General features: G+C 35.0%; 1 protein-coding gene across 1 annotated transcript in view; it reads left to right on the plus strand.

Annotated features, from left to right (window-relative positions):
• LOC138711690 (clavesin-2-like) overlaps positions 1-12,870 on the plus strand; it is a 54,176-nt gene extending 41,306 nt beyond the window's left edge. The window contains exons 6-7 of the mRNA XM_069842820.1: positions 1,572-1,677; positions 12,201-12,870. Coding sequence (XP_069698921.1) covers positions 1,572-1,677; positions 12,201-12,352 — 258 coding nt within the window. The 3' untranslated portion in view covers positions 12,353-12,870. The remainder of the gene's footprint in view (positions 1-1,571; positions 1,678-12,200) is intronic.
• The last annotated feature ends 12,776 nt before the right edge of the window (positions 12,871-25,646 follow it).

A 25,646-nucleotide genomic window follows, 5' to 3' on the forward strand; every position in this document is an offset into this window, starting at 1 on the left:
AATTAATTAAATAAAATTGATTTTAATTAATTGGTTCTATTTTAAAATATAAGTATACTGGTATTAAAATATGCTACAAAAATGATAAATTTGCTTTCGAAGGGAACAAGAGTAAGGTGGTCCGCGGAACTGTTCTCACTTAAAAATGTGGTCCCCACTTCAAAAGAGTTTGAGAAACGCTGCTCTATAATATATCACTTCGGAATATGTATGATAAGAACTTTCTTGTGTTAAATATTAACGTACCTTGTTAACATGTTTCGACCTATTTTGGGTCATCTTCAGAACTGGTCGTTGTTGGTCTTGGTGCCTCTTGTTTCCTGTGTGGGTACGTTCTTGGTGTAGAGTCAAAGAGTGTATGTGTTTTGAAATTGAGTTGTGTGTTGAGAATATCATTGGGGTGTGTTTTTGTGTGTCTGCATATTTCATATTGTTCTAGTGTGATGAGTTTCTGGCTTTTTGGTTAGATGTGCAGTATTTCCATGTCTGTGTTGATGTCTCTGTAGGTGTGGTTAGCATTTGTGATGTGTTCTGCATACGTGGAGGTGTTTTGTAATTTTGTTATGTGTTCTTTGTAACGTGTTTGAAATGCACATCCAACCAAAAAGCCAGAAACTCAACACACTAGAAAAATATGAAATACACAGACCACGAAAACACACCCCAACGATATTCTCAACACACAACTCAATTTAAAAACACATACACTCTTTGACTCTACACCAAGAACGTACCCACACAGGAAACAAGAGGCACCAAGACCAACAACGACCAGTTCTGAAGATGACCCAAAATAGGTCGAAACATGTTAACAAGGTACGTTAATAATATTTATCACAAGAAAGTTCTTATCATACATATTCCGAAGTGATACAGTGTTAAAAGTTGTCCATTTTGAATCTTGCGTACACCACTTTTAACACTTGAATATAATTAATTGATCAACTAGTGGACTTACTCGTGTTAAATATGAAATATTGACCACACAGGTGTATACAAACTCAAATGTAATAGTTGCGACAAGTTCTACATAGGACAGACAGGCAGATCATTCCAAACACGCTACAAAGAACACATTAAAGCTATAAGCAGAGGACACAATACATCTATATACGCCGATCACATAACCAATACTAACCATACATACAATAACATAAATACGGACATGGAAATCCTACACATACAACCCAAGAACCAAAAACTCAACACACTGGAAAAATATGAAATATACAAACACACTAAAACACACCCCGATCAAATCCTCAACACACAGATCAATTTCAGTACACACACACTATTCGACTCCACACTTCAACACCTTCCAACAATAAAACACACCCTCCTAACAGGCAGAGAAGTTTGAGATGACGCCGCGATCTAGTAGGCTCTGATGATGGTGCGTGAAGCACTGAAACAGCTGTAAGCCGGACAAATATTTCATATTTAACACGAGTAAGTCCACTAGTTCATCTATTAAAAGTTGTGTAATCAACATGTATAATATATCACTATTACGAAAGTGAGAATAATTTGAAGATAATTATTATTTATTTCATTTTCTATCGTTCCAGATACAAATTCACGGCAGTGACTTGTGTAGTTTGCACAAACATATCCCCAAGCGACTACTGCCTACTGAATATGGAGGAGATGCCGGACCCATTGCTCGCTACCATGGTAACGTCAGAAACATCTCACATTCACATAAAAACTAATATATTCATATCGAGTTAAATCCACTTTTAAGTTTCTTTTCCGCTGTCTATGTCACTATGTTTTGGAGATAGTGAAATATCGCCAAATTTTTTATATGTATCTTTACACCAACGACTGAAGAATTTGTTCCCGTTTATATTTTGTTTAGCTGCGTTGTGTATAAAATAAAACAATTTTCTCTTTCAGTAACAGACGTGTTAGTTAATGAGTCACAAACATGTACATTGAGCAGGTGCCAACATTACGACTTTAAATATCGATCGTCCAGTTCAAAACTGCGACAACTAAAAAATTGTCATTTTTTAGTTATTTATACTACTGAAAGCCCATTTCGGAGCTCTTTCCGATTCAATATTGAGATAAGTCATATTTACAACCAAAAAGAAAAAAAACTAAATAAACTGCTTTAGAAGTAATTATAACTATGGATTTTAGTAATTCATTATTAGTACATTTCGAAATGTATTAATAATGAATTGGGAGATTGTGATAAAGTCGTCCTGAATACTGACTCATTTCTAATTGTCGTGGTTATGAACCAGAACTCTGTTCCTTTCTAAGTGATTTACTTGAAACTTTCAACTGAAGATATCTCAAAACTTGTTTTTTTTTTTTGAGTTGTCGCACTTTTGAATTAGACGATCGATATGGTACTTTTCTATACTAGCAAGATCGTTTTTTTATGTAACTACCTCTTTTGATCTCATTATGTAATTACTTAATTCCGATCCAGTTTTTATGTTCAACTATGTAAGCAAGTTTTAATCCTGGTTGAGTGTAAGAGAAGGCCTTAAAGCCTTAACTCTGCCAGGTTAAATAAAGCCATTATTATTATTATTATTATTATTATTATTATTATTATTATTATTATTATTATACAGTAGTACATTTAGAGCTTTAACTTTCATTCAAAATTGTTGAACATGATCTATTGTGACAGTAAAGATTTGATACTAAATATCAAATAACCTCTAATTATGAGCGCGAAAATAGTTAACTATTTTATTTTATTTGTGTTATTCTATGTGATAAGTTTTGTTATTTATATTTATACAGCTTCTTCTCAAATTAGAGGCTGCCATTAAACAAAGCATACAAAACAAAAAAATAACAAATAGATGATGAAAGATAACAGCGTAAGAAAAGTGGCAAACAAGCAAGCAAACAAACAAACAAATAATGGCAGACGGCGCATCAGTTTTTTTCATTACACTGAATTAGAGTCCATGTAGTTGGTTCCGTAAGAGTTTGACTGACTAATTATGAGGAGGGCCAGTTCATTCAGAAACGATTTGTGCAGTCCTAGGGTTTTACAGAATTGAGAAGAGAATTTAGGTATCGTTCCTCTTGCTCCAAACATCAATAACGTGACACTGATATCGTGAAGTAGGTGAATCATAAATGATATTATTAATATCAGGGTGTCATTCGTTGAGCTATTTCAAACAAGAAAGTGTAATACAATTTTCCTCGTTTCTTTTTCCTTTTCGAGATAATCATTGTTTTCTCTGAAACATTTCATAACGTGTTTTTGGGAAAACCAATGATTTAATTCAAAATATTCTTAGTCAATTTAAAATAGCAGTGTATTATGGTAATGAATGGTTGAAATAATTTTAGTTTTTGTTCTTAAAATACGCAAAAATTTCATCCGAAGCAATGCACCAGTTTAAAATTCCTTTTCAGAACGAAAAGTTACATTTGTTCAGATCAAATTTCTGCACATTTAAAAGGACAAAACTGAAAAATTTTCGATAATTTATTATCATAATACACTGCTCTCTTAAATTGACTGAGCATATTGGGAATGAAATTACGGCTTTCTGAAAACACGCTATGAAATGTTTTCTATATAACAATTTTTACCCCCAAAAGGAAGCAAAATCGAGGAAAATTGTATTAAACTTTCTTGTTTGAAATATCTCAAAGAATAACCCCAATATTAATGATATTATTTGCGACTCATCTTCCATACGTCTACAACATGACTCGATAAGATAATTCAGTTATAGTGTTCTGTCCAAGGGCATGTCTTTCACTGCAAACCCAGCATTCTCCAGTCTTTCCTATTTTCTGCCTTCCTTGTGTCTACGAATATGATCCCCATAGGCTATCTTCATGTCATGTTGAGGCTAAGCCCCTTGTTAATAACATCTATCAATATAATTAATGATTTATTCCGTCTTATGGCTTCAGCATTGATTATATATAAAACAAAACACTTTATGTTCTACATCTTATTTTGTCTTAAATACTAACGTTTTCACCCTCATAGGGCATCTTCGGGTACGAGATATAACATATATCAATCTAAAATCAATTACAAAACTTTGCTTTACATTTGGAAATGACATAAATAGAGTGAAATACAGGGTGTCCGGGACAAAATTTACCAATAATAAAGTTTAATAACTCACCAAATAATAGATGGATGAAAATGCTGTTTGCGGGAATTGACAAAGGGACTTCCAAAGTTTCGAATGACCTCTAATAAATTTCTATGTGTGCACCTCTTGTAGCACGACAGATGTCCAGGCGATATTCAAGTTCTTGCCATGTGTTTCGTAACATCTCTGGAGTGACAGTTGCACAAGCAGCGACAATTCTCCAACGCAGATGCTCCAAATCTGCCACTACAGTCTTGTACACAGTGTCTTTTATGCATCCCCAATTATGCCTGTTGACGATCCCACAGACGTGGAAGGTGGACTCATCACTAAACACGATCTTCTGCAGATATCCATTTTCAATATCAATTTTCAACAGCATGTCACTACCGAAATCATATCGTGCAGGCAAGTCGTTTGGTTTCAACTTTTGAGCCAATTAAATCTTGTATGCTTTCTATGCCAAGTTGTTATTGTGTGCCCATCTGGTGGTTGCTTCTCAGGCCACTGTTGTCTAAATCTTCTCTCCACTATCTTCGGATACTTGAATTCGGCAAGCCAGTAGCAGCATTGAACTTTTTGTTGCACTGTGAACGCCATTTTAATTACAGTTATGTAAACAACAATGACCAAATGCTGCCAACATCACACATAAAACTTAAAATGTCCGTCTTTCATTTGCCGCAAATTTCATTTTCCTATCTCCATTCTTACGCGAGTTAGTAAACTTTCTTATTGGTAAATTTTGTCCCGGACACAGTGTATAACATAGTGACAATACTAATCATCCAAAACAACATTAAACGAGATCATGTCAAATATTAAAAACAAAATTAAAACAACGTAAGCTTGCAGAGCTATGAAGTAATACTGAAATACGCAGTGTTGGCATACAAAGTTAGATCTCAATACATTGGTGTCCTAAATATAATGTACTGTTGCCAATAACTTGTTGAAAGTGAATAGGGAAGCATACAGGGAGCAGTAATCAATGTGGTGATCAACAGTAATCTCACTAGTGGTTTTGATTTATCTAGAGAAAATCAAAACTCGAGTGGGATTTAATTGACTATTACATGATTAGAAGAAAGTATATAAAGATTAGAAGTAACAAAGTACTCCAGTACAATAAAATATTAATTGGGTTACGAAAATACAACTGTCTTCAAATGTATTATTGTATCATCTCGACATTACGCTAGATGGCAGTAGTGTTTATGATTATGTTTTCTTGTTATGAGTTGTGCCAACTATGGAATCTTCACTGAACTCTGTGGAAGGCTTTGTTGTTTCAGTTTTATTTTTATTAAAACAGTTGCATTCCACTTCAATCATCCGGATCCCAGTAATCAACGTCACTTGACAGATGATTTTCAATAAATCTTACTATTAAACAATCTCTGATACGTGACTATCCATAATATCATATAGCAGAAGCTATAACAAACATAACCTAAATAATAAAAACAAGTGTTAGAAAAGTTTTAAATTAGGGATTATGAAATAAACAAGAAACGTTTTAATTAACAATGATGAAATAAATATAAACATGAATAATTTTAAAAGGAACAGTTATTGAAAATACAATTTTCAAATTTGAATGTTTTAGTGGTTGGTGGTTCGGTTGATGTTATATTGGACGTGTGCCTAAAAGAAGTGGAACTCGTTGATGTACATGGTGTATCCCTCAACTTATTCAGAATTTCCGAATGGTGCCATTCATTTATTTGTAAATAGGGTTTCGGGGAAGATGCATAGCTATGACCAGTGATGTTTATTAATTATTGTTTTTAAATGCCAATGCGAGTCATATTTGAAAGTGCTGTGCATCGACTGGAGAGGCTTGTAATTTTTTGTTTTGTTTTGTTTTGTTTTTTTTTTTTGACGTCCAGACCAGTGCAGTTTGAAATGTTGGCAAACAAAGAAACAAATGCTAGGGTAGTGATAAAAATAAACAAATGCTAGGGACGCGATAAAATTAAACAAATGCTAGGGACGCGATAAAATTCTGCGATAAGCAGCCATGATTTGTTGAAAGACGTCCTTTCGTACCCGTTTATTGGTCAAAAGTAGTGTGACGTAGTAAATGTGTAATAGTCATAGTAAAATCAAGAAATTACTAGAAATATATAAACATGATATTACTAAATGTAGAGTCGTAAAAGCAAATATGAACTGGTCAATTTCGATAGAGCGAGTAAAATTCTTGTTAAGTGTTTTGTGCTCAACTATAAAATCATGCGAAAATTCTAAATCATCACCGTACACAGGTTTTCTGAAATGTTGAAATGAAGGGATACAGTTTATTTAACTGATCACATGTACAACAAATTCAAGGTTGTTAAATGGACATTGTCTCCTGTTTAAATTATTACGCGCTATGGAAGAGATGTTTTCTTGGAAATGAAACGGCTTGAGATATCGTCACGCAGGCGATTATTTTTAGCCGATCATGTCATCTCGAAAGATAACTCAATTACCGCATAACATAAAAGGTACTGAAAATATGAAGAGGTAGTTGCTGGAAAAAGTGGATGTAAAGCAGGTTTTGTGTCTCCTCACAATACTGTGTGTACATTAAATAAGTTGCCAACTCACTACGAAGTCTGACCTCCACAAGAGAGAACACAGGATATCTTCCTCTGATAGAATTGAAGGCCATTTCCGTGAAAGTCAGATGTGACTTTCAGAAGTTGAAAAGTAGGTCGATCCATAATTGTTGATCATTATTCTAAAGTCATATTACACATATCGCATATGAACATTTACATCTTGCGAATTCCTCTTATGATGTAGAAGGACAAGGCCAAAAAGAAACATCTTCACAGTGACTTTGACTGTTTCCTACGACACCCAATAATACTTACCTACATATCGCTTTAGCTGAGTGGATTTTTTTTTATAAAGTGTCATTGTCAATGACCCTATTTCCGAATAAACAAGCAGGTACAATAACTGTTTCCTTTAACAAACTTTCTTCTTTGAAGTAGTTAGACTTCTGGATATTTTACGACTCTGAAGCAGAATTTTCTCTCCATCTCTTTAATGAACAATCCACGGACTTCCTCTCTTACGAATGATATAGCTGAACACGGTTTTAGACATTCGGTGGAGCATATTTTAAGACGGAAATTGAATTAATTGATAATTACTTACTTACGGATTTTAGAGAACGAGGAGGTTCATTGCCGCCCTCACATAAGCCCGCCATTGGTCCCTATCCTGAGCAAGATTAATCCACTCTCTACAATCATATCCCACCTCCCTAAAATCTATATTAATATTGTCTTCCCATCTACGTATGGATGTCCCCAAAGGTCTTCTTCCCTCCGGCTTCCCAACTAAAATACTACATGCAATTCTGGATTCTCCCAGACGTGCTACATGCCCTGCCCATCTCAAACGTCTGGATTTAATGTTCCTGATTATGTCAGGTGAAGAATACAATCCGTGTAGCTCTGCGTTGTGTAGCTTTTTTCAGTCTCCTGTAACTTCATCCCCCTTAGCCCCAAATATTTTCCAAAGCATCTTATTCTCGAACACTATTAATCTCTGTCCTTCTCTGAGAGTCCAAGTTTCACAACCATACAGAACAACCGGTAATATAACCTTTTATAACCGTTGAGAGCACAATGGGTGACAAAATCTTCTAAACCGAATAATAACAAGTATTTGGCATATTTATTCTGCGTTTAATTTCCTCCCAACTGTCATTTATATTTGTTACTGTTGCACCAAGATATTTGAATTTTTACACCTCTTCAAAGAATAAATTTCCAATTGTTATATTATTTCGATTTTGTACAAAGTTCTCACGAGACATAATCATATATTTTGTTTTTTTACTTTTATTTCCGAACCTATGTCTTTACTTCCTTCAAGTAAAATTCCCGTGTTTTCCCTAATAGTTTAATTATTTTCTCCTAACATATTTACGTCATCCGCACAGACAAGCAGCTGATGTAACCCGTTCAATTCCAAACCCTCTCTGTTATCGAGGAATTGCCTAATGCCATATTCCAGAGCAAAGTTAAAAGTAAAAATGATAGTGCATCTTGTTGTTTTAGCCCACAGTGAATTGGAAAAAAAACATCTGACAGAAAGTTGTCCATGCAAAATAATTCAAAGTTTTGAATCAAAGATTGTATTAAGTCAGGCTTGCATATTCAGACATATTTTTATATATTTAAATTCTTAAGACGTTAAGCTTCTGTAAAGACATACAAAACCACACTTAACTAATGTAAACTCTCTCATTTAAATTGTATAAACTCCAGCACCAACTCTCATTAAATCATGCACAAATTATTTTCATCCTCGCTTTGTAGACTTGGGACTGGTTGTGCAGAATTCTTAAGTTAGCTGTGGTTAAATATATTTGATGAGTCCTATAAAATATTTAGTCAAAATATTCAAGATCATATTAATAACACAAACATTACAGTTTTGCTATGTCTTTTGTAAAATCCTTAATATTTCACTTTCATATTTTTATTGAACGTAATGATCAGAGGTCTGCATCGGACGTTTTCGCTCGAGCGCCAAGTAGTTCATAGCATAATCCGATAGGTGGCGCACATGCATGATGGGTAAAATTGTCACGAGCGATAAATCCTCGAACGGTATAAGCCGAGCGTTAGACATTCGTTCTTATTACAGTGATGAACTGTGTAGTAACATTATAGATGTTTATCATTTAAAAACTTTGCAGTGTTTAAGTAACCTCTGCATTGTACAACTACAAAACTTGCTTTAAAATATAATATAAATGTTGTAGGTAAGTATTTTTTTTTCTTTCCCCCCACACACGAGTGATTTTGTTTTTGCCACATCTGATAGATGTTATTGGATGTAAATGTAATTATTATAAACGGAGAACACAATCACGATAATGCAAGAACAGCATCAAGTTTTCTAGTAGTAGTAGTAGTAGTAGTAATAATAATAATAATAATAATAATAATAATAATAATAATCTCTAATAATTAGTGTATCAATCTTTGCGTCGTTAACAGTTGTGCATCATGATTATTCGTTTAATTATATTTTCTGTGACGTTTTCTCTGTACTAATATTGTTATTAATCTACTGCTATATCAATAATATTTTGTAAAACGTTTCTACATTGTCGTAGTATATAGGCGGAACACTATGTATGGACCTATCATATTATATATGTGGTAAATAAAAAAATCTTGAATAATTATTAATTAGCAATAATAACTGTATATCGAAGTTTCTCATACTATTTTATTTATAACTTCATGTTCCTGTTTTGGTACGTTCCATTGACTGTTCCATTAAACGTTTGTCATAAACGCAGAAAATAAAGCCTTATTTTTACCGTGTGAGCAAAACATATGTGTATCTTATCTGTCGCCTTCCATACAAGATAAGACATGTCGGTGAGATGACCTTGTACTGTGCTTCTATTTATTACGAGCGTATCACGACCGATCGTATCTCACTCGAGGGTGCGACACTCGACCGAGTTCAAGCGGGCGATTTAACTCCAATGCAGTACTCTGGTAACGGTCTTGTGACGAAAACAAATCTCTATATTCATTTTATAATTGAGCCTATTGCTAACGCAAGTATGCAATACTTTGATAAAACATTGTATTTAGTCCTTACATGCTATCTTACGGGAACTTCATACTAGCTGCTTTCAATCTTCATTTAAGTTTACATATGAAATATTGTAATACAGTACTTATAAATTTGAAAATGTTCATATTTCTGCCATAGATGGATGCATTGAATTTAGAGTGGAAAATGTAAAACGTTTTGCGGTCTCTTTAAAATCGTTTATAGTGTATATTTTTCATATCCCTAAAATGCAGAGCGCCCTCAGAGATGGAGCTGTTAGAAAGACAGTAAAAATGTCAGTTAATTCATAACAATCAGGTTGGAAGCCATGAAGTCATCTGGTGATAAGAACGCCTACTGTTGAAATAATAAAAAAAAAACACTGCCAAAGAAATAAAGAAGAGTCTGCAGAAAATACTTTACACTGACTGTACAATTTCCTACAACATTTTTTACGTAGGTTGAAGGTAAAACAACGCATGGTATTAATACCATTGCAGAAAACTTCACACTGTGTATAGACTGTTCTTATTCGGAAACCATGATTGGCGGCTGAAAATTTATTATTAATATTTGGACTTTACTGATATCTTACTGGTGCTGGTTGGAGAAAAAAACTTGAGTAACATCTTTCACAAAGACACTCTAATAAATTTTCGTACTCCAGAAATTTTTCTTATTTATTCATTAAGAATTTGTGGCTTTCTATAGCCTGGGAAAGACAGAAAAAATAATATGTGTTATCCTAACTTTTTGTATATGTATTCTATAGGCGTGGCATCCGAGTAGTTTTCTGCAGCGATAGGCCTATATCGAATGACTAGGATATTCGTAATATCGGTTGACAATTATTCTACTCTAATATAATGTATTGTAACAATTTTGGTACACATACATACGGGATATATACTATAAATAAATTATCCCTACACAATTCCAAAGTTATATGAAGATAAAAATTAGTTACGTCAAGCAGAAAAATCAATTCACAGAAAACAACACTTACATTAATGAAACATGAGAGTAAAATAATTTTCTGGATGATGGTACACTTTTCTCGTACTTACCGATGTTGTTAAATGCCTCGTAAGTTGACAATGCCACACGTTGCCTGGTTGCTATAGAAACAAAGAAAAAAAACAACGCTGTAATAATCACAAAATAATCTTTATTCAGAAAACTTAATCTTTACGATACAATAGGGATAACGCTTTGCGTGTGCATTTGTTTTTCGGTATATAAACATTGAGGACATACGTAGTGTATTAGTATATTAAATACTCTTAAAAACAACAACTAAAAATGGCAAATGTTATGTTGCTATATGTAAAAACCAGGGAAAGCTTTTTGTCTTTAATGAGGTCCCGAAATATTCTGAATATATGCTTTAAACCTTAAAAATATAAGTAATTAAATTGCGCCTCGAAAGTACTAGCTATTAAATAAAAGTAACTACTTCAAGTAAGGAATTGTTGACTATAGTTTCATTTTGGAAGAGGAAAAAGAAAAATTAATAAAAACATATGCAACCTCGACAGCGAGCTATGCTAGCTTAGATTATATGCAGTAGTTGTGGGAGTCTCCGAATTTTACGCCTGCAGTAAATTCTCGATAAACTGGAATGTTTATTATCCAGGACGATCCCTAGTGAAATCCATTTCGTGAATAATGTTTTTAATGTACTGTACACTAATTATTAAAGTCATGTTTTAAGTTAAAATCTTTAAAATCATCCCACACAGTATTTAAAACTGCATGTCCTTAACCTACAAAACACACTACTAATCGTGATATATTGCGATCATATTATATTATCATCCTATTAAAAATTACATTTGATCTTTCTGCAACTGCAGAAAAAATACAAGTAATTCAATCTCGATAGTCTCTTCCCTGTTAAAAAAAAAGACATTGGTGGCTGCATATCCTGTTTTTAGCGTACGGTTATTAAATATTAATGATTAAAGAAGGCAATATTCACCTTCGACATATTTCCTATTTTTTTTATTCGTGCACCTCGTTCTCAAAGTTCTCGTTTAGGTTCATGAACATTCAATTTACTCGTATTTATATTCTGCATACTGCAGATCTCCCCACACATCTCGGGGAATCGCTCAATATTATACAGGTTTACGTTATTATTTATTGTAAATTAAATTAAATTATGAGGTAAGAAAATACTGAATTATATTAAATTATACTAGGTTATACTAAATAACTGTAAATTAATTTTGACACGCACAGAAAACCAACAAGCGGGAAAACGTAATCAACTGTAGCATATGACAAAATATAGCCCTACAACATGTTGCGCCGCATGGAACGCTCCTGCTATCTGACGATAAAACTTCGCATAAGATATCCCTATTTGTGCTAATATTGAATTATTCTACAGGAGTGGTGGCCATCATCAGCAAATCAACTAATTTCGAGTCCTCATCAAATTATCACAAAAATATTCAATCAAATTTGTGTTACGTTCTACAATTACAAAATTTCATGTTTCAGAGGCTTGGATAAAGAAGATGGCGACTTACAACGACTGGTACAAGGAACAAGAGAACGTGAAATCCGACGAATCCAAGAGGCAAGGACGAAGTATAACCTCCGGAGATTTGTTCGGTATCGAGGGATCCTTCAGGAAACTGAACGTCGATTAGGAAAATAGAAGATCCCTAAGAGATACAAAGACTTTCACTTAGAATAATTTTTAAGAGGTGTTTTCCTGGTTCTTTATGTTTCATTCATAAAGTATGTTTATTTTAAAATTTTGCATTGAATAATATACTGTATTCATAAACAGTGCATGCTACAGCTACAGTATAGTGCAAAAACTGTTTACATAAACTTTGCGAAACGAAAGTGATGAGTCTGATTTGGGCGAAAAAGAAAAAAATTGCGTAAGAGTGATTGGCCCCAACTACTATGAATGGTTTGGTATGAGGTTGGGCCTATATAGTTTAAGTATTTTCAACAAGTATGTTAATTTTTAGAATCTAAAACTGCTCACACAGTAATATTTTCATATCTGTGTTTCATCACCACTCTTTTCTGTTTTTCTGTCACAAACAGGTCAAGATGAAGCTTCTTGTAATATGAAATGTAACAAATTTATGTCAAATCTGGTAAATAAAATTACCAGCCATTTTACAATTGTGCTGTTGATATCTGATACTTACTTACTTACTGGCTTTTAAGGAACCCGGAGGTTCATTGCCGCCCTCACACAAGCCCGTCATTGGTCCCTATCCTGAGCAAGATTAATCCAGTCTCCACCGTCATATCCTACGTCCCTCAAATTCATTTTAATATTATCTTCCCATCTACGTCTCGGCCTCCCTAAAGGTCTTTTGCCCTCCGGCCTCCCAACTAACACTCTATATGCATTCCAGGATTCGCCCATACGTGCTACATGTCCTGCCCATCTCAAACGTCTGGATTTAATGTTCCTAATTATGTCAGGTGAAGTATACAATGCGTGCAGTTCTGCGTTGTGTAACTTTCTCCATTTCCTGTAACTTCATCGCTCTCAGCCCCAAATATTTTCCTAAGAACCTTATTCTCAAACATCCTTAATCTCTGTTCCTATCTCAAAGTGAGAGTCCAAGTTTCACAACCATACAGAACAACCGGTAATATAACTGTTTTATAAATTCTAACTTTCAGATTTTTTGACTTTCACTTTGAACGCTTTCAGATTTTTTGTTGATATCTCATATGAGAAATAAAATGATATGTGAAATAACAGTCGTGCTTCATTGTTCACTTTTTAAATTTGTGTTTTAACTTTGTTTCCAGAGCTTCGAAAACTTATTTCTTTTCTGCTATGAAGCGATATAATGCTGCACAACTAAATTTAAGGTTTACCCAGACAATACTCGATAAAGTACTTAAGATGCTGAATACACACTTCACAAAAGCATTGCTTGCAGAAATAGCAAACATAATGTCATTCATATTTGTTGAGATTTTTCTGAGGCACTATTTCCTGAAAGTATTTACACTATTTCCGAACACGTAATTCAGTGCAAAGAAATTTTGAAGGAGCTAACAATGTATACAATATGTCGTAATACTTCAATTTGTAATTTATGTTTCTAATGCTTTCTTTTACAAGTATATGCAAAATGTATAAAGTAGCAACTGCTGTCCATACTATGCATATTTATTAAAATATATTTTCGTGTACAGAAATTTATTTTTGAAGGCGTACACTTCAAATGTTCGACTTAACCTTCTGTATAGGCCTACTTATTTCCTACTTTGGTAATTGGCATGTACTAGGATAAAACACAATTCGCGACATTGTTATCCGGAAGTTGAAGGCAAGCCTTAATTATTATTATTAATATTATTATTATTATTATTAGATTTCAAGTTGCCATTCTGTCTTGATGTTAACAATGGAATATATTTTGTCTTCCCTATTGTCCACATGGCACACTTTACAAAATGTGATCTCTTGTTTTTCGGAATTCCTCTTCAAACGTAAAACGCTTTGCATTCCATGTTTTGAGCAAGTTCGCTGCGCAAGAAGGAATTCCAATCAACCTATTAATGTCTGTGAAGAGTATTTAAAGAGTGGTAACTGATATTTACATTTTTCCAGGTATATTTCCAAATGTATCATTTGTATATCAGATAAATCAAATGCATTTCAGAAAACATCAATTGTATATCCGTTCACTCAACTGTATTTTAGAGAACGTCAAATGTATATCAGTTGTGTCAATTGTATTTCAGAAAGCGTCAATTTGTATATCAGATCAGTAAACTGTATTTCAGAAAGCGCGAAATGTGTATCAGTTCAGTCAATTGTATTTCAGAATTGTGTGAAATGTGTATCAGTTCAGTCAATTGTATTTCAGAAAGCGTCAATTTGTATATCAGATCAGTAAACTGTATTTCAGAAAGCGTGAAATGTGTATCAGTTCAGTCAATTGTATTTCAGAAAGCGTCAATTTGTATATCAGATCAGTAAACTGTATTTCAGAAAGCGTGAAATGTGTATCAGTTCAGTCAATTGTATTTCAGAAAGCGTCAATTTGTATATCAGATCAGTAAACTGTATTTCAGAAAGCGCGAAATGTGTATCAGTTCAGTCAATTGTATTTCAGAAAGCGGCAATTTTATATCAGTTTAGTTTATTGTATTTAAGAAAGCTTCAATTTTATATCAGTTCAGTCAATTGTATTTTAGAAAGCGTCAATTGTATATCAGTTTAGTTTATTTTATTTCAGAAAGCTTCAATTGTATATCAGTTAAGTCACATTGTATTTCAGAAAGCTTCCATTTTATATCAGTTAAGTAAAATTGTATTTCAGACAGCGTGATTTGTAAACCAGTTTACTTTACTATATTTCAGAAGGCGGCAATTTTATATCAGTTAAGTCCACACCTGTGGAGTAACGGTCAGCGCGTCTGGCCGTGAAACCAGGTGGCCCGGGTTCGATTTCCGGTCGGGGCAAGTTACCTGATTGAGGTTTTTTTCCGGGGTTTTCCTTCAACCCAATATGAGCAAATGCTGGGTAACTTTCGGTGCTGGACCCCGGACTCATTTCACCGGCATTATCACCTTCATCTCATTCAGACGCTAAATAACCTAAGCTGTTGATAAAGCGTCGTAAAACAACTTACTAAAATAAAAAATAAAAATATATCAGTTAAGTCAAACTGTATTTCAGAAAGCGTGAATTGTATATCAGTAGTTTAGTCTATTGTATTTCAGAAGGCGTCAATTGTATATCAGTTCAGTCAATTGTATTTTAGAAAACTTCAATTTTACCTATCAGTTAAGTCAAATTGTATTTCAGAAAGCGGTAATTGTATTTGAGTCCAGTTTCGGAATTCCAACAATACTGCAGCCGCTGATGTAACTCAGGCGGCAGACGTGTTTTACACGTGGATTCGATTTCCGATTAAACGGAGTGTCTCGTTGGGTCTTCTCCAAGGTTTTTCCCAACCCTAAGCAAATGTCAAGTAATGTGTGGCGAATCATCGGTCTCATCTCTCCACTTACCATATCACTATTACCAATTCCATCAACGCTGAATAACCTAGTCGTTTATACAGCGTTATTAAACAACTAACTAAAGAAACAATCCTGGAATTTTATATGAGTAGTTAGTCTAGTATCAAGCTCGACAATGTCTTCAAGCAACATTTAAAAAATATACGTATGTCAAATATTAAAAATGCATTGGTGATCTCGAACTATGAAGTTTGCCTTAATTGATTAAGAACTGAATTAACACAAAGTACACAGTGAGAGAAGTTGATGAAACAACTGACTATGGATCTGTATCACATCTAGTTTATATGTTAATTCGACATCAGCTATTGAAGAAAATAAGTAAAAGATTCTTTAGTGTCGTTCAACCAAAAAGAACCACTAGCTACCGACCGACTAACCAACCACAGTGCAGAAGAAGTACAAGTGATGCCATCTTTATTTATCTAGACAATGAAAATGTGATATCCGAAAAGCTCATTGGTCGAAGTTATGATTGTGCTCTTGTTTTGAGATGTCAAGAGAGATCGATTAGGGTTGGAAAGAGAGATAAAAATGCCCTTTTCACTGGTTGCTACGCACATCAGTTAAATACAGTATGTACCCGATTACGAACTTTACCGCTATTCCGCTCATATATGTGTCATCTAGAAATTTGGTGTCTGATTCATTAGGGAGAAACGTGTCAGTTGCAATGATTCACTAAAGGTATTTGTTCATTTTATTCAATTATTTTATTCAGAGATGATCCAAGATCAGTATGAAGAATGGAGTTGCATTGTCATTCAGCGATATCATCCGTTCGAAACTATAATAATTGCTTCACGTTCACTTTTTCTTCACTAGGTGACAGCACTTTGCAGTTGACTGAATCAGTAGAAAATAGACGTGGTAAGAAATGAAGACTGTCATCTTCGTGATCGAGTTAATTGACATTTGTTATAACAAAATTATTAAGAACATACTACATAAACGTAAGAAATAGAAACAAGTGAACATTAAATAAGTGCCTGTTCTTTCGTAATTTTTTCTTTTTTTACATTTCATTCTTTGCAAATGATCTAAAAATGGCAAAATATTTGTGTTTTACTATTCACAAGTTTGGTTCTTTGTGTTTTCCTATAGGTTCGTTTTCATATTCTTAGACTTCAGGCACACTTTTATTTCATAAACGTTCAGAAATTGTCTTACTCTACTTAGGACAATGATATTTTTAAGTACGTGATAAGCAATAATAGCGTTCGTATCGAAGTGAATAACTTCGAGGTATAATCTATACTAATAATAAATCTGTAGCCGAAATTTTTCTGGTAATTCTCGATTTTCCAAAAATAATTGGTCCTAACATATATAATTAACCACCCTGACCGAAAATCGCTTTTTTTGAAATTTTTGTTTGTCTGTCTGTCTCTCTGTCTGTATGTTTGTTACCTTTTCACGCGATAATGGCCGAACCGATTTCGATGAACATTGGAATATAAATTAAGTTCGTTGTAACTTAGATTTTAGGCTATATTGCATTAAAAATACATTATTTAAAAGGGGGGTTATCAGGGGACCTGAATTAAATAAATCGAAATATCTCCCTCATTATTAATTTTCATGAAAAATGTTACATAACAAACGGTTCTTTAAAAATAATTTGCGATAAGTTTCATCCCTTGAAAAATTTTGATAGGACTGATATTTAATGAGATAAATGAGTTTTAAAATTAAAATAACTGCCATCTAAGGCCGTGTAATGAATTAACAAACAAATGACTTCGTCTATAAGGGGCCTTGGACAGCAACAATCGAAAGCTATGAAAGATAGCCTACAGAGAATGTTTCTGTGTTTGTATGAATTAATATCGGAAGCTAAATTAACCGATTTGTATAATTAATTATTATTTCACCATTGGAAAGTGTAGTTTCTCTAGATGGACATAATGCTATAATGTTATTACAGTAACTTCTGATATAATATAATATAATATAATATAATATAATATAATATAATATAATATAATATAATATAATATAATATAATAATATAATAATATATAATATAATATGTAATATTATGTAATATAATTTAATTTATTTGAAGGGTTCAGAACCATAGTGGGCCAAGCGTCATTTACTGAATACGTAGAAAACGAGGGTAAAAATTAAGTTATTACCATAATTCAATGGAAACCTATAACAAGTAAAATAAAGTATACACATTAAATCTAAATGATGTCAATCTTCATTAAACTATGGTTGCATGTTATGAAAATTAAGAAATTAAGGGAATTGTCATTGCACCAAGTGAGTGTCTCTGGACCAAAATGATCGCATGTTAATTATTTGGATGCAATTTAAATTAAGTAACATATTAAACGATTTATCCCTCTATCAAACACGAATGTTCCCTGGATCAAATGTCCTATTTTAATTATGTAATTACTTTATATTTATTTCTAACGGGTGCAGCGGAGCGCACGGGTACGGCTAGTTATGAATAAGTTGACCTGTATATTTTAAATTTCGCCAATATCTCAATTCTAATTTTCCCTGGGTTGGTGTGGTAATTAAATATACACATAAATATTGCGAAAGTCATTAATTTTATTTTATTCCCGTATCAAAACTTTAACAAAATAGGCAGTCATTATCAAAAAATGAATTTAAATAAAAAAATAACATTGAAAACTTCTATTCATCGTCATGATGTTAATTAGCTTCCTTTTTGAAGCACCAGACGTCGCAAACTCCGCTGATTGCGTTTATCGCTTTGTTTCACTCTTTTCAACGTCGTTCCTTCCATCCGTAATCAAAGTGAACCTAGCTGATATATAACGATGAAGTAACCATGATTCACAAGATTCATTGTAGAAAAGAATTCATAAGGAGCGGGAACCGAGAAGACGATCTACTGAACTTTCGATTTACAAAGGATTCGATTCATTTCGTGTACTGAATCAAAATTGTTTTCGTTCAGTTCAATGATTTGTTCATTATGAACGATCCGTTCACTATTTTACTTTTTACATAACTGTAATAATTTAAGTGTAGTTAATAGTAGACTAGAACTTCTCTTATCATATAATACAATGTCTCGCTGTTGTGATCCGTAAGAGAAGGGCGAGCCCGCCAAGGGTCGAATTTTGTGTTTTTTTACACCTCCGTATATTTAAGACACATATCTGCAACATAAGCCTGGCAAACAAAATTATATTATTTCCTAGCTTTGTAAATTAGTTTAGTACTGGAGACACAAACTGAATACAACATTTTCAAGATACAACAAATATAGCTGCAACACTTATTTATTATTACACTATTTGTTAATATTTATTATCATATGTCTTATTTGAAACATAGAACCCGAGAATTTGCAAGTCTTTATACATTAAAGAATATTCCTCTGTTCTCAGAATGGTAATAGTCTGTATTCGCAATCACAAAAGGAAGTATTTTTACATGTCACGGCAGATGAAATAAACTTACATCTGAGCTCTTTCTGTACGTACATCGAGATCTTTTACACTTCTTTTTTGTATTAAACTCTGCCTCAGGCACATACAATATATAATGGAAGCAAAGAATCCTATTTGGAAAATTTGACTTAGCATTACGAACAGTTCGATTCTTAATTTTGCTGGAATCTGAGTGGCGTGCTGTTCTGTAGATTTATCAATTCAAGCTATAAACTTTCAGGATCTTCTATAGGCTGTAAGCCAAAAGGATTTCAGAATAATCTCGATTCATTGTCAATTGTCACTGTTTCTGCAAAACTTACCAATGAATTCTGCTTAGGTCTTGAAATAGGATCTTATATTTGATAAAAAAAATTCCTATCAGTCTTCAAGATAGTTTATAGTCAAAGAGAGTAAAGTTGTCTACTTTTTACATTATATTACCATATTTCACAATTTATCCATAAATACTCTTTCAAGCAAACGTTCTGATGGGGGCAGATAAAAAAGTTAAATTTTATTCTTCCACCATGTTAATAATGTCAAAAGAAGTCCTTATACAAATTTTGGCCACTCGACCGCAATTACGAGGCCGTCCAGAAAGTGATTTTCCCTGGCGCTATTTACAGAATACATGCACAATTGCATGAAAAGATTTATTGAAACAGATACAGCAATTGTTGCGCTATTTGTCAACATATCCCCCACTGGAATTGAGACATTTGTCATACCATAGAATCAATTTTTGTATCCTTGTGTAGTAGCAGTCAGCCGCCTGGGATCGGAACCAGCGTTTGACTGACGCCTGCACCTCTGTCGATCGCATGATAAGACAAATGTCTCATTGCCGGTGGGGAATATTTTGAAAAATACCTCAACATTTGCTGTGACTATTCCAATAAATTTTTCTACTGTAATCATGTTTTCTTTCTGTTAACGGCCCCTGGGTTTTTTTACGGCGGCCCTCGTACAGTAGCGTGTAAATTAATCCGAACACAACATATTTTTAAACTTTCTGCCATTGTTGGCCTCACAGCTGCTCACACCGCTTTAATTGGCATCTGTAGTACGTGTAATTCCATTGTTGAAGGTCTGTCATTATTTTTTTTATAATATGTGACATTTTTCCTGTCGCTTTGTACTTATAACCATTTCAGTTGTGTTGAAGACTTAATACTGCAATCCTGTGTACATTCTGTCGTCTTCACAAATGGATACAACTCCACGAAAACGGTCTAAAATTATAACATTAGCAGAGCATTCTCCTATGACACAGAGGCAAATTGCTGCAGAATGTCACATCGGTATGGCTACTATTAATTCGATCATAAAACGATACAGGGAGACTGGATCCATCACACCCCAGAAAATAGGACACTGTGGCCGGAAAAGGAAGACTTCACCTGCAGATGATCGCTTAATTGTCAGGAAAAGTAAATTAAATCCTACACTGACTGCTGTCGTCTTAACCCGTGAGTTAATGGCTACCACTGGGGCGAATATTCACGTCACAACAGTGCGGCGTAGGTTTTTGGAAGTTGGACGAAGGGCTCGTAAGCCTATTAAGAAGCAACTGCTAACCCCTGTTATGTGCAAAAAACCGCATAATGTGGGCAAAATTACATCAACACTGGACAGTGAATGATTGGAAGAATGTACTTTCTTCCGATGAGTCTCATTTCGAGGTCCACGGCCACCGTGTTTCTTACGTACGGAAAGGATCCGAAAAAGTAACAGCAGCTCATCTCCAACAAGCACCCAAATACCCCCCTAAAGTAATGTTTTGGGGTTGTTTTACACATGAAGGCCCTGGAACATTAATACCTATCAAGGGAATGATAAATTCTGACAAATATATTCACTTATTGGAAACCAGAATCGTACCCCAACTGCAAAAATCATTTCCGGATGGCAGAGGTGTGTTCCAACAAGAACTGGCACCATGCCATACGTCTCGAAACACTACAGAATTCTTCAACAAGAAGAATATTCAGGTACTCCCCTGGCCAGGCAACTCACCCGACATCAACCCCATTGAGAACTTGTGGTCAATTTGCTAGAGAAGAATGCAAAAAATGGATTGTTCTACAAAGGAGAAGATGATTTCTGCCCTCATTGATATATGGTTTCGCGATGAAGAAATGAAGAATATTTGTGGGAGATTAGTGGAATCCATGCCAAATCGTCTCAGAGCTGTTATTAGGAACAAGGGAGGCCACATAGATTACTGAGGTACGTCTTAGATCCTTTTTTTTTTATCCCGTTTGAGTGTTTTTGCATAAGTAATTACGTTGTTCGGATTAATTTTCACGCTACTGTATTTGCGGTCGAGTGGCTAAAATTTGTATAATCATTTCTTTCGACATAATAACATAGTGAAAGAAAAAAAAAATAAGATTTTTATCTGCCCCCATCAGAATGTTTGCTTGTTAGCTAGTCGATCATATGTCGCACAATTCTGTAACTCGCACGCACAACGTTCTAACGATATTTGATATCAGTCGCACCTTGTTGATATCCCATTTTTACCTTTAGCTGCTCTAAATCAGATCTAGACTGTATTTCTTTACTGAAAACTTCACTGTGTTTATTTGTAACAAGATGTCATGCGTAAGCAAGTGTAATATACCCAACATAGTACAAGTTTTACCTCCCTTATTAACGAAAAAATCTCTCTCTTTCGACTCATGACTAAAGGGAAATGATCTAGGGCATACCTGCACAAACAGCGCTCAACGAGCGCGCGCGCTCCTTCGGAGCGCGAGAGCTTTGTTTATCGCTCGCCGGGACGGAGAGGAAGATACGTCAGAATGACATAGACTTCCAATAGGTAGAGGAGAGGGAAACGACCACTCAGCTACCTAGTGGAGTGCAGTGTGTAGGCCTATTCTCAGTAACTGTTTCACGTTGCTTACCTACTGCTACAGTACAGTATGGAGGAATGTAAAAGACGGAAAGTAACATTTAACATTTAACGATTTACAGCTCGAACTTATTGATCTTCAATGTGACCTAAGGGCTAAAGATCGTTTGAATAATACTACTAGCCTGGTTGAGTTTCACAAGACTAAACATTAACAATAATATCCACGACTACACAGGCTGGCTGTGAAAATGATTGCTATGTTTGGCTCAACATTTATATTTGTGAGCAACTGTTTTCTATAATCAACTTTAATAAAGGCAGACATCGAACATCTGTAACTGATGTTTCATTATGATCAGTAGGCTACTGTTCCTTTCAGCTGCCAACAGCATAAAGCCTCGTTTTGATGTACTGATAAATAAAAATATAACAAAATGATATTGTACATTATAGAATTTATATTATTTCTTTAAAATAAATATTTCTTTATTAATTAATAATAGTCCAAGGTAGTTTTGCAAGCACTGAACGGGGATTCTTTTAATAAACACTCGTAATAGTACTTCCTTTTGTGTACATTTTGTACCAGATCCACCCCTTCTTCCAGTCCACCCTTATAAGGAGCGCAGCTAATATCTGCATTCCGCTCATGAGCTGTGAGCCGGCTCGGAGAGTGCAAACCTTGTGCAGGCCTGATCTAGGGATTATATTGTTTTTCACTTAAAACGAGCCGCCACATACTACAGACGCGAGGGAACATGCGTCTTGCAAGAACCGCTTACAGTTTACAACTAGTAGGCCTTCGGAGTCCGTTCTACTTGCCCTGAAGTTGTTTTGACACTTTGAGAGCACGAGTTGCCCACCCATGAACATGACCTATTTATTATCTGTTTATTCTGCGATAGGTGTAAAGACTGGCTTGATGATGAGGAGGGAAAAGTTGAGTAGAGAGGGGGAGACACAAGACAAACACAGAAAGGAAAAAAGAGAAGTTGTGTGCAAGCTTGTTTGCATTCAGCCTCCGCGCCTCTGACCAGGGCAAAGCTTATAAGAAATGTATGCGACCTCAGGCGCGCTGCTTTATCACGTGTCTTTATAAACTATTGGTTGAATTCTGAACACAACCCACTACTACATCAAAGCACTTAAAAAGCTAACCACAAACTGTGAATTTCCTTAACCTACATATCACTGGCTCACGTTCTGTGACTGAAGTGCAAAGCATCATTGTACGTTGTAATTTATTTCACTCCCTGACCTTCAAGATCACTGTAATCAAATTTGACATCCCTCAAGGTTACGTTAAAAATTGTTTCTTGGCATATTCGCTTATCACATAAAATAGGGACATCATTTTATTTTTACTTCAATCTTTATTGTACCTGCGTTTCTAAATGTACTTGACTCCCACCCCTTTCACTAATGTCCTTGCTAACGTCAGTCACACAAACTTACGGCCGCTGTTGCTAGCAGTGAAATAAACAGTACAGAGTACAGAGTGTTTCAGAAATATGTTGCATTTTCTATAGAAGAAAAAGTTTATATTATTGAAGTTTATTTTCACACAAGTATAGTGTGTAGCATAACTGAATTTATCTGTGTGGACTGAGCACAAGTGAAGATTAGAGTTACCGAAAGTATGGTACCCTATAATATGGTACGGTACTTAACAGCATTATTTATACAAGAGTTTTGTTTTACTATTTGTAGGTATGAAGGACGATGATGGAAACTGGAATTACAATGTAACCGAATGTGAACAACAGTTTTTCTTTTTCTTTTTTTTTTTCCTTCACAATTCCCTGATTATATCATTACGGAATATTTTCGTAGAAATGTCATTAATCTGGTAGATAAATTTAGAGCAACAGAGTGTACAGAAAGGAAGAAAAGTGTAATATGGCCAACAAAGGTGACAGAAGATGCTGTAGAAGATGCTAGAGAAAGGATGCAGCGAGGTCCTAATAAGTCGGTCAAGAAGTTAGCTCTAGAAATTGGGGTTTCTTACGGAAGTGCTCACAAAATTCTTAGGAATAAATTAGATTAGTAATATGCTGAATAAAGTAGGCATTACTTAATGTATATAACCGCCTGAAGACTTGAGTTTGTGGAAAAAATTTTTACTATTCTACTGTTTTTTGATAAAATACTGTAAAGTAATGACCAAACTGAAAATCGTAATACTTTATTTCCCTGTAACATAAATGGATACACTACTTTTCTCTCCTCCTATAGCTAGTAAAATCATTTGTTTACATATTGCACTAGTAAAACCAAACTCCTTTAATGGAATGGGGTAACAGTGTTTCCGAGTATAGCCAGGTTAATGTTAAAAATGTTAGTAAAAATAAAGTGATGTCCCTGTATATGGACCTCGAATATTCTTTTCTCTTTTCTTTCGTTCTTAATTAGACTTTAGAGCCTGCCTCGTGTTCATCTAACCTCAAGCACCACGTTCTTGGACACAGGAAAGTCGAGGACTGAACAACGTGAAAAGATTTCTTTACTTAGGGGTAACAATGACGATTAACTAAAAAAAGGAATAAACATAGCCTATAGACACTACAGAAAATAGGGCACTGTGTGGGTGGTGTTGTTATTGAGGCCCCACGTTGGACGCCATTTGTGGGTGTTGTCGTTATTGTGGCCCCACGTTGGAAGCCATTTGTGGGTGGTGTTGTTATTGAGGTCCCACGTTGGACGCCATTTGAGGGTGAGTGGTTATTGTGGCCCCACGTTGGGCGCCATTTGTGGGTGGTGTTGTTATTGAGGCCCCACGTTGGACGCCATTTGTGGGTGGTGTCGTTATTGTGGCCCCACGTTGGGCGCCATTTGTGGGTGGATGTCGTTATTGAGGTCCCACGTTGGACGCCATTTGTGGGTGGTGTCGTTATTGTGGCCCCACGTTGGGCGCCATTTGAGGGTGGTATCGTTGTTGAGGTCCCACGTTGGACGCCATTTGTGGGTGGTGTCGTTATTGTGACTACACGTTGGGCGCCATTTGAGGGTGGGTGCGTCTCGGTGTTGCGTGAGATTCACTCAGGGTAGCCGAGGTACGGTTGTGGTGTAGGTTGATGTCGGGAATAATCCCAAGCCGGCTACTTATATAAAAGGCAGTGTAAATTCCAAAACTATAAGTTTATTGTCGTATTCACTTGGTAAACCCTAGAGTATGTATTTCCGGCTGACTTATAATTCAATCGTTGGTCGCAATTCTGTATAGACTCAGTTGCAGCTCTGAATAAGCTCTATCCGATACTATAAATTCAATACTCTGTCCCGTACACTACGATCGAAGCTCCTAAACGTTGGCGAGTAGTCTCGCCGATGACAAAGTTCAATCTATCGAGTCTTCGCCTGAAGAAAGACTATTAAGTTGGGCCGCCGACACGATGAGATGTTGTGATTGTGTCGACACGAAGCGAAATAGTAGTCCTGTCGACACCAAACGAAGTAGTTATTGTGCCCTGTATGTAGGGCCGCCGACACGATGTGAAGTTGTTTTTTTTTATCTCCGCTCCCCGTCACCCTTATTTATAAAAACTTATCCTATGCTAAAACTAACTATCCTATTGGCTAAAAACTACGTCACTAACTGGCCTAAAATCTATTCCCTATTGGTCCAAAGTGACCTC

The sequence above is a fragment of the Periplaneta americana genome, chromosome 13 (assembly GCF_040183065.1).
Source record: "Periplaneta americana isolate PAMFEO1 chromosome 13, P.americana_PAMFEO1_priV1, whole genome shotgun sequence".
In the NCBI taxonomy this organism is placed as follows: Eukaryota; Metazoa; Arthropoda; class Insecta; order Blattodea; family Blattidae; genus Periplaneta; species Periplaneta americana.